This window comes from Scleropages formosus, chromosome 14 (genome assembly GCF_900964775.1).
Source record: "Scleropages formosus chromosome 14, fSclFor1.1, whole genome shotgun sequence".
Lineage (NCBI taxonomy): Eukaryota > Metazoa > Chordata > Actinopteri > Osteoglossiformes > Osteoglossidae > Scleropages > Scleropages formosus.
The window spans coordinates 12824517-12834124 of NC_041819.1; the positions used below are offsets into that span (position 1 = coordinate 12824517).

The 9608-nt window shown below is 43.7% G+C and overlaps 2 protein-coding genes across 2 annotated transcripts; one reads left to right on the top strand and one right to left on the bottom strand.

Annotated features, from left to right (window-relative positions):
• Positions 1-1628: 1628 nt before the first annotated feature.
• atp5po (ATP synthase peripheral stalk subunit OSCP) lies at positions 1629-4060 on the bottom strand. The gene is made up of 7 exons (XM_018728477.2): positions 3992-4060; positions 3607-3657; positions 3021-3131; positions 2678-2807; positions 2419-2531; positions 2186-2272; positions 1629-1867 (listed from the first exon to the last, which is right to left on the bottom strand). Exons 1-7 carry the CDS (start codon positions 4052-4054, stop codon positions 1757-1759), a joined length of 666 nt encoding a protein of 221 aa, XP_018583993.1. The 5' UTR covers positions 4055-4060; the 3' UTR covers positions 1629-1756.
• Positions 4061-6940: 2880 nt separating this feature from the next.
• LOC108920003 (sodium/myo-inositol cotransporter-like) lies at positions 6941-9064 on the top strand. Its single transcript, XM_029258083.1, has one exon. It carries the CDS (start codon positions 6941-6943, stop codon positions 9062-9064), a length of 2124 nt encoding a protein of 707 aa, XP_029113916.1.
• The last annotated feature ends 544 nt before the right edge of the window (positions 9065-9608 follow it).

Genomic DNA, 9608 nt, shown 5'->3' on the forward strand with positions numbered 1-9608 from the left:
TATGTGATGTTAACACAATCTATTTTTGATTTTTATTTTGCTGATTAATTTTACTTTGTTGTGTTTCTAATTTAATATGTATACCTGTGAAATGGTGGGGAAAAAAGGACTTTTCTCAGATGTTTCACAGTCAGGTGCACGAGTCTGACATTTTGTCGACGAAGCCAGGTGTTCCTCAAAGGGATGAAGAAGCTATAGCTCCCGCTGTTCTCATCTTCCATGAGTGGGAAACAGAAGATGGGAGCAACTGGTACAGCTGCATCAAATCCAGTCTACATGGTGCAAACAGAAAAAGTGAGAAAGACAAGGGTCTGTACACATCACTGCATATAATCACTGCAGAAACGTGGTTTCTGAGCTCTGCGCAGTGCTGGACTTTGCGGTACGTGCCCCTTCTCCCTGTGAAGTCTATACGCATGACATCATTCCTCCATTGCTATCAAGTACCCTATCTTGGCGTAACTCCCAGCTAATGTTCTTTTAACTGTGATGGTATTTTAAATGTAGCAAAGAAAAGGTAGGGTGCTTTATCCATTCACCATTTTCCCAAGTCTCCAGTGCAGGTTGGGATGTTAATATTTTATGCCACCAGCCATAGTGGCTTTTGAATACATTTATTGGTGATCCTGATTTTTGTGGACAACTGTTACTTAGTAATGGTAGTAATACTGCAGCTGGAAATGGTGAGTGTTACAAGCTCTGAACTAGTAGTAAGTTCAGAGGCTGAGGTGGAATTTTGGTAACTATCCACCTGTGTTTGACACTCCGGTTACCTGCTATTGTGATTGATGGGTGTACATCTATTTGACTGGTGGCTGCTGTTAATTTCATTCCCTGGTGTTCAGAGACCACAGTAGCTAAAGTGAGTGTTGGTCAAACCCGGTACATTTGGCAGCACCACCACTGCATTTTGCGTATCTGAGTTCCCTGTTCCGGAAGCCCTTCGCTTTTACCATCTCAGCCAGGCAATGAACCGAGAGCTGTAAACCATCTCAAGCTGTACCTCCTTGTCTGTGCTCCTCAGAAGTCTTTCAGACTTCATATTAATCAGCTCTCGCTTTTACAGAAGGTTTTTGAGCAAATCCACTGCAGTTACAGTTTGACATAAATCAACAAATGTATATAATAGTAACATTTCACACTCTGAACTGAAAATCAGAATATGGTTATAAAGACAAACCTTTTCGGCTGGTGGCTAGGGGCCAGTGACAGTTAACACAGGGCGAGTACTAAAGAGGACCTTAGTCTGTGGAAGGAGCAAATAAATCAGCCAGATCATTTTATAGCAGCTTGTATCATTTCTAAGTTTTAGTTCTTATTTCCAATGCATTCCATCATCCTCTCCTCTTTATTCCTCTACTGAGTCTATAAAATCATGTCATATCTTTTGTCAGAAGCATAGTACTAAAGCCTCCTAAAGTTTGGATTTTCAGTACTGTAACATGTAGACTTATGGAGTGTACAATCTCATTAAAACAACCAGTTTCTGGAAGATGTTACTTGTCTGACTCATGTTGCACATTAACGTTTCAGACACAGCAGAGCCGTCTTCTGAACTCATTTCCCCACGGCAAAGGAAAAAACTACTTTTTGAACAACATTTAATAAATGTAAACCACACATGCATGTTCTGCCTTACATAATATTTATTATGAACACAAGAGACAGTGTTTTTCTTCATTATGCTGGTCAGGAGCCAGGCAGTGACAAACACATATATTCCCACTCTTTCATGCTTACACTGAGTCCACAGGATCTAAGTCTCCCTCATGATTTTGCTCAGCTTCTGGATCTTGGTCTTGGTGGACATATCCACATATTTGTCCCCAATGCTGACAATCATTCCACCCAAGATGGAGGGGTCAGACTGTGGAAAGAATACACCTGTAACCCATGGACTGACCATACTTCCAAATGAAATCTACATTAATGCCGACACTATTTCCTAGCAGCCTTCCAACCATCAGAACATTATTAGAAGGTTATTATACATTTGAAGCTCTGGAGAGGGGTCATCGTATCATGCCAAAGAGAACCGTAGAGTGTCTGGTGACATGTAGTAGCTCTGTACAGTGGCACATTCTGTCCTTTAAAATGTCCACCACACTTAGAACTATTAGAATAATTCTTCAAATTCTTCTTATTAATTAAACAGAATCAGAAGAGGATTGTAGCTTCTACGCACCTTGGTCTCCAGCTTCAGTGTCTCTCCCTTTTGCAGGAACCCATTAAGGGCTGTCTTCAGCTCTGTCAAGTTGGCCTCATCCAGTGGCTGAACAGTAACAGAGTGTTAGACATGTACAAAACATTTCATTGGAAAACTGTTCAAATAGATGTCTGTGCAGAAATGCTGACCCATGCAAAGCATGAGGAGTCTGAGCTCTGACAGACACAAACGCATGCCAGCACTCTCCCTACCTGGGCAGTGGTGACAGAACAGATGACCTCCCCGCGGTGGGCGCTCATCATCTTGCCAAAAGCAGCGATGACATCAGAGGTCAGGGTCAGGCGGCCATTGTCAGCCAGAACATCTGAAAGATACCCAGGCCAGCTGACACCAACGGCTAACAGCATTAAAAACTTGACATCCACTCACTGCACAAAGGGCAGCATTCGCAGCCAACCACTCTCTAAGAGCAGCACCGCCAAGAGGGCACCATGGCCCCCGTGGACTCACTGATGAGGTTAATGGTGATGGGGGAAAGCTTCTCCTTTGCGAGAGCATCGGTGAAGGTCTTCTGCTTGATGCTGCGCTTCACATGGGGGTTCAGCACAATGCTCGACAGCTTGGGGTCCTTGATCAGATTCTGCCAGAAGACAGAGGCTCGTCAGATCCGTTTGCCACAGGCACCTTTCCCTGGTGTATTTCACACTGCGTCGGACGTGCCGAGTAAAAGAGCTGTGCGTGGGCACTATTCAGAGACAGCGGTACACCATATCATTTTCGGAGACTGTCCCAAAAAGCCCGAGGAGAGGCAGTCTGGAGCAGAGTGCTGGTCAGGGGATGAGGGCTCACTCACATTGACACGGCCCAGCTCCTGCTCCACCTGATCCAGCTTCTTCTGCTTGCTGGCGGCTGAGAAGAGTGCCGTGGCGTAGCGGCCCTCCACGCCGTATACCTGGATGGGGGGCTGAGCACAGGGCACAGAGGGCAGACACAGCCACCGGTCACCTTGTTTCTACTATGACTCTTTCCAAAACTCTTCTACATTTACATTCGTCTGAGTGACTTCCACTGAACTCTATGTAGCGTTATGAGCCCACACACCTTATTCACCGCAGTGACTTGCGCTGCTAGATCATGCACTACTTACAATGGGTCACTCATCCATATATCAGTGGAACACACACACTGTCACTCACACACTATGCGGGAAGCAGAACAGCATGTCTTTGGACTGTGTGGAAGGAAACCGGAGCACCCGGAGCAAAGCCGCACAGATACGTCGAGAGAACATGCAAACTCCACACAGATTGAGTGGGGATCGAACCCCATGTCCTCTCGCACCACCGAGGCGCTGTGAGACAGCAGCATACAGCAGCAGGAGTACAGTGAGTAGTAGTAGAGAGTACGAGCCGGGGCCAGCACACACCGCTCACACTCACCTTCACTAGCTTGGCTGCGGGCCTCACCGCCGTCGTGCTCAGCTGACGAACCTGCGAAGAATACAGTTGAACGCGCTTTTTCTAAAACACAAGATGCCCCTTCGCTCACTCCCAAATCAACTCAAGCCGGGTTCACGATCCAAACACAAAACGCTGAGTTAAAGCCGGCTTAAGCCAGACAGGCCTCACTAACTCTCTGGATGGAACGAACATCTCTGAGAATGACACATGATCCGAGGATCGTCGTTTTGCAGGAAATGGTGACATGAAAGCGATTTAAAGAGGACTTCTTGTTACTACCTATATACTTAATCCAACACAAATTGAACCTAAAGTACCAAAAACAGTAAGGAAATGCCGGGAAAGAGTTTAATTAATGTCATACCTGCTGGCTTAACCGGACCGCAGCCATGATCTCCCGAAACTGTAGGTCAAACCTTCTGCGCATGAAAGGAAAACGCGTTGGGAAGAATGCAGAATTCTGGGTAATGTAGTTTTCTTAACAAGCTGACCGGGAGCGCTGGGAAAAGTAGTTTCGCAACTATTACCGTAAACGCACAAAGGAAAGAAATGATGGCTAAAGTAATTTTCTTTTTTACTGTAAGATTATGTTGGTGAACATTGTAGAAGGAATACCTTTACTTTAAAGTTTGTTCTTTATATTTTTATATCGTTTTAAATGAAAGTTTATTCTGTACTTGATTTAGTTTTTCTTATTGATTTAGTTTTTCTTGTATTATGATGGAAGTGTGTATTTATAATTCTTTCCCTTTGTCCTTTTTAGAGCTATTGTACCTTGCCACTGTCAGAAAAAAGAAAAAAAAAAAAAGTGCTATTAATGAAAATCGTTGGTTTATGACACTTGACTTTATGGCGCAATTTTATTGCGGGGATTCTTTTTCTCTTAAGACTTACAGAATGTTTGAACCATGGCATGTAAATTATGGTAAGAAGAAAAAAGAACGTGGAAATAAAACAGCTAAATTTTAAAATAATTATTTGCCTGTACATAATTAATTCTATAACCAATTATACATAGAATATCCTTACATCCTATCATTATAAGAAATTATCGTTAATGTTAGGATAAATTCGCAGTTAGTTTACAGAACGATAAGAATGCAATTTTTGTGAGACAGAATTATTAGCATATGATACTCTAACTTACTGTACGATAGAGGCAAGTGACATACATAACTGAATCACTAAGAAATGTAAAATAGGCTTTTTCTTTTTGCTTCACAATAACTACTTGGCTATAATAAAATATGCAGTTTTTCCTATTATAAACTGTACAGAAAACATTTAGCCTCCCAAAGAGTGTCCAAATGCGAAAGCTCCATTGTTTTATTTAAAAATATTTGAACCAACTGGAATAAGGGCATAAGTAATGCAATGGGTGTTCCAGTTATAACAGTAATGTTTGTTAAGTGTACGAAGTGTGTGTGGGGTGTATCGGCGCCGCTTTGCGCTCCGGACCGGGGATAAATAAATAGCGGACTGGAGGAGGCCTGGAATAAACCCGAAGGAGCGCTCAGTGGGAGGAGAAGGCAGGGCGTTACTGCTCTACGGCCCTCCAGGAGCTGGTTGTATTTTCCTATTTGCACGGTAAGTGACATCATGTCATGGATGGAGCAGCAAAAGTGAGTGTTTCCCGTGTACGAACGGATCTGATTTAAATTAAACTGTAGTTTGGAAGGCAGCTGAGTTAACTTAATTGTGTTTTGTAGTCTTTTGATGCGAGATGTGAAAAGTGTAAGTGATACACTGCAGTCTTTAGCAGGGCATGTCATGTGAAGTGACATTTAGGTGTATCCTGGATCATGTGACATTGGAGGCTCAGAGCTTCCATACCCATATTCAGTGTAGAAACTAGAAGTAGGAGTTTCTCCATGAAATGTATATTAAAAACTGAATTTAAAAAAAAAGACTACTATGTACTCTCAACTCTATATAACAGTCAGATACAGTTAAACTGAAGAAACTAAGGGAAACGTGAAAACACGATTCCACAATTTAAGATCTTTGCTTCATACTACATTTACATTTACATTTATTCACTTAGCGGACGCTTTTCTCCAAATCAACTTACAATGGTACTATGTAGTGTTAGTAGCCCACACACCTTATTCACCAAGGTGACTTACGCTGCTAGATACACTACTTACACTGGGTCACTCATGCATACGTTGGTGGAACACACTCTTTCTGTCTCTCACACACTAAACAAATGCTAAGTGAAAAGACTGTAGGCCTAAGGCTCCTTTTTCAAATGAATATAAAGTGGTATAACTGACCATCTTCAAAATACTCCTCAGTTCAGATGCGGAATCTCCCATAAAGGTGCAGCTCTTAGTTACTTTGTAATATATTCTGAGTTAACAACAGATTTAATATTAGGACCCCTGTTGTTCTTTCCGTTACCTGGGAGGGTATCTACTGTAAGTACAGTTACTTTGTCAATGCCCTTATTGGCATCCTACACACATACAGTATAAGCGTGTGTAGTGAAGAATTACCTTACCTGTATTTTAATGTTCATTTTAACTGGAGTTTGCATTTGAGAGCAAGAGAAACAGAAAAGCCTCCATTGAGCTTTGTGGACTTTTCTGGAAATGAATGTGAAAACAGCCAGAATGGGTTCAGTCTGCTAGGCAAAGCACTGAGTATTCCTCTTTGCTTTTAAATACTTTTTTACTTTTGTTAAATTAAACTAAACTGAATTAAATTAAATTACTTTCATACAGGGAAGTTCAGTGAGGGAAACATTTGTTTTCGCTCATTATCAGTGTGGAGTTTTGAGAGCTGTGTTACACGTGTCGCTAGAAAGCAAATAGTGTGATTAGTGGGGATGTCTGAGCATGAAAAGATTTAGTCACTTTTCAGTCTCTGATAATGTATACTTGCAAATCTGAGAATGAAATTTTGCATTTCTTTCCACAACAAACATATTCATAGCATTCTGTATAGAGAAGGACAGCTGTTTTGACGTGGTCTGGTTGCTATGGACACCCTGGGTCTCACTTAATTTTTGCCTTTGCTCTCTTTCAGGAATGTAATTCTAGGTATTATTACACCTGTCATTCCAGATTCCCTCCAAAAACAAGAATACAAGAAAGCACAGAAAAAATATTTGGATGGTGGACTTATGTCCGCAAACTGGGTTTGCGCTGGTGTTGCATTCTTGGCATGTTCATGAAGGCACCTAATGAAAGGATAGTTGCGCCAGCCTTGACTCACTACTTACATTTTTGAATTCATCCTGGAGATTTTGTGTATTTTTCTAAAGATTTTTCTTGCCTGAAAGTTTCTGTATTTCCAAATTAGTTGAGAAATGGCTCCAGTGTTGGCAGCAGCAGACATTTCCGTTGTGGCGCTGTATTTTTTGCTGGTCTTGTCCATCGGGTTATTTTCCATGTGGAAAGTCAGACACGGCACGGTCAGCGGGTACTTTCTTGCTGGACGTTCTATGACTTGGGTAGCTGTCGGGGCTTCTCTGTTCGTTAGCAACATCGGCAGCGAGCATTTCATTGGCTTGGCAGGGTCCGGGGCAGCGAGTGGGTACGCTGCAGGTGCCTATGAATTCAACGCGCTAGTGCTTCTGCAACTCTTGGGCTGGGTCTTTGTTCCAGTCTACATCCATTCACGGTTGTATACCATGCCAGAATATCTTTCAGTGCGCTATGGGGGCAAGCGACTCAAAGTGTACTTTGCTGTTCTCACCCTAGCGCTCTACATTTTTACCAAACTCTCGGTGGATCTGTATTCAGGTGCTCTCTTCATTCAGGAGTCACTGGGCTGGAACATCTACCTCTCCATGATCCTACTTATAAGCATGACAGCTCTGATGACAGTCACTGGGGGGTTGACGGCTGTCATCTACACGGACACCCTCCAGGCAGTCCTCATGATCGTTGGGTCTCTCTGCCTGAGCGTCTTCAGTGTTGTCAAAGTTGGAGGCCTGGAGGGTTTGCAGCAGAAGTACATGGAGGCTATTCCGAATGTCACCGAAATCCTGAGAACTAGCAACTTCACGTACACCAACACGTGCCGCATTCATCCCAAACCACAAGCGTTTAAGCTGCTGCGTGGCCCCTTAGACGAGGACATTCCCTGGCCTGGCTTCCTCCTGGGGCAGACTCCCGCCTCCATCTGGTACTGGTGTGCAGATCAAGTTATTGTGCAAAAGGTGTTAGCTGCCAAGAACATTGCCCATGCCAAGGGCGCTACTCTCATGGCAGGGGTCCTGAAGGTGCTGCCCATGTTTGCCATTGTAATCCCAGGCATGATTTCCCGAATCCTCTTCACAGATGAAATTGTCTGCATCAGCCCGGAACATTGCATGCAGGTGTGTGGTAGCCAGGCAGGCTGCTACAACGTCGCCTACCCACGGCTGGTCATGAGCGTCATGCCGACAGGCCTACGAGGACTGATGATGGCGGTTATGATCGCTGCCTTGATGAGTGACCTGGACTCCATCTTCAACAGTGCCAGCACCATCTTTACACTTGACATCTACAAATTGGTGAGGAAGCGGGCATCGCCCAGAGAACTGGTGATGGCTGGCCGGCTTTTTGTTGTCTTAATGGTGGCCTTCAGCGTAATGTGGGTCCCTCTTATTACTGAGATGCATGGGGGCCAGATGTACCCATACATTCAAGAAGTATCTGACTACCTCACCCCCTCCGTTGCTGCCCTTTTCCTGCTGGGGGTTTTCTGCACACGTTGTAATGAGGCTGGTGCTTTCTGGGGAGGGGTTACTGGCTCCATCTTGGGGATTATCCGCTTGATTCTTGTGTTCATCTACAGGGAACCGCCCTGCGATCAGCTAGATGACAGGCCTGCCTTCATGGTAAATGTTCATTTTATGTATGTGGCAGCGGTACTGTTCTGGAGTTCAGGGTTTATGGCCGTGGCGGTCAGCATCTGCAGCCCTCCACCAAGCAGGGACCAAATCCTCACCACCACCTTTTGGGGACTCTGTCATGGGGAGCAGCGGCTCATGAGAAATGCAAAGAAAGTCCAGAAAAATCTAGCTGTCTCCCATAAAAGCAATGGCAGCTACAGCAATGAACGATCCATGGATGTTCAGGAGGAAACGCGAAAAGATGGGCCCGATGCTGAGCTGCTTCCTTCTCCTTCCATTGGCCCTGTGGCCTCAAGCAAAGCGAAAGCTGCACCTGCAGAGCAATTTGAGAATGGAAACGCAGGCCGAGTTGATGAGCCCCGTGGAGAGGAGCACAGCCGCAGCGAGGAAACTCAAGCGTGCTGGAGGATGACGGAGTGGTTCTGCAGAAACAAGAAGTCAAAGGCAAACGGTCAAGCAAAGACGGTGCAGGAGGAGATCTTCACTGAGGAGATGTTATATGAACCTCCAAAAACCAAACTAGCCCTGTACCTCGGGCTACTCTTCGTATGCGCTCTGGCACTGTTCTTCTTTCTGTATTTCTCTTTGTAGCAGTTTGCAGCAGCTGTTTCTGGACCAGTGACAGGGTTGTGCCACTGTGCACTTCTTTTTTATAATAAACGAAATTTTACGAAACGCAACATAAAAAGCGTAATCATAAATGGGTACAACTGACTTCTGTAAAGACGATTTTAAAATGGAGAGCAGGTGTAGGTGAATAAAATCCAAAATTCAAACTTCCTATTCAAGAGTGTAGTTAAATAATGAGCAAGTAAATTGAATTCTAGGATAATGTTTAGACACTACAAATTTCAGCATATTAAGATATAATTTTTTTTTTTTTTTTTACGTTTTATGAGCTTTCACAGTTTCGATTTTTGTGCACATTTTTGTCTCTTTCTTCATTATAGGCTATAATAAGCTTTAGGTGTTGTGTGTTTGTACGTTCAAATACGGACCTTTAATTTTATTTCATTAAATATGTTCCCAGTAGAAATGTTGTGGAAAACAGGGTGCACCTTGTTGCAAATAAAAATGCTTTCGTCCAAACCATAAGTTTCCAGGGTGGTAAATGGAGTGCTGTGAATAAGTCATT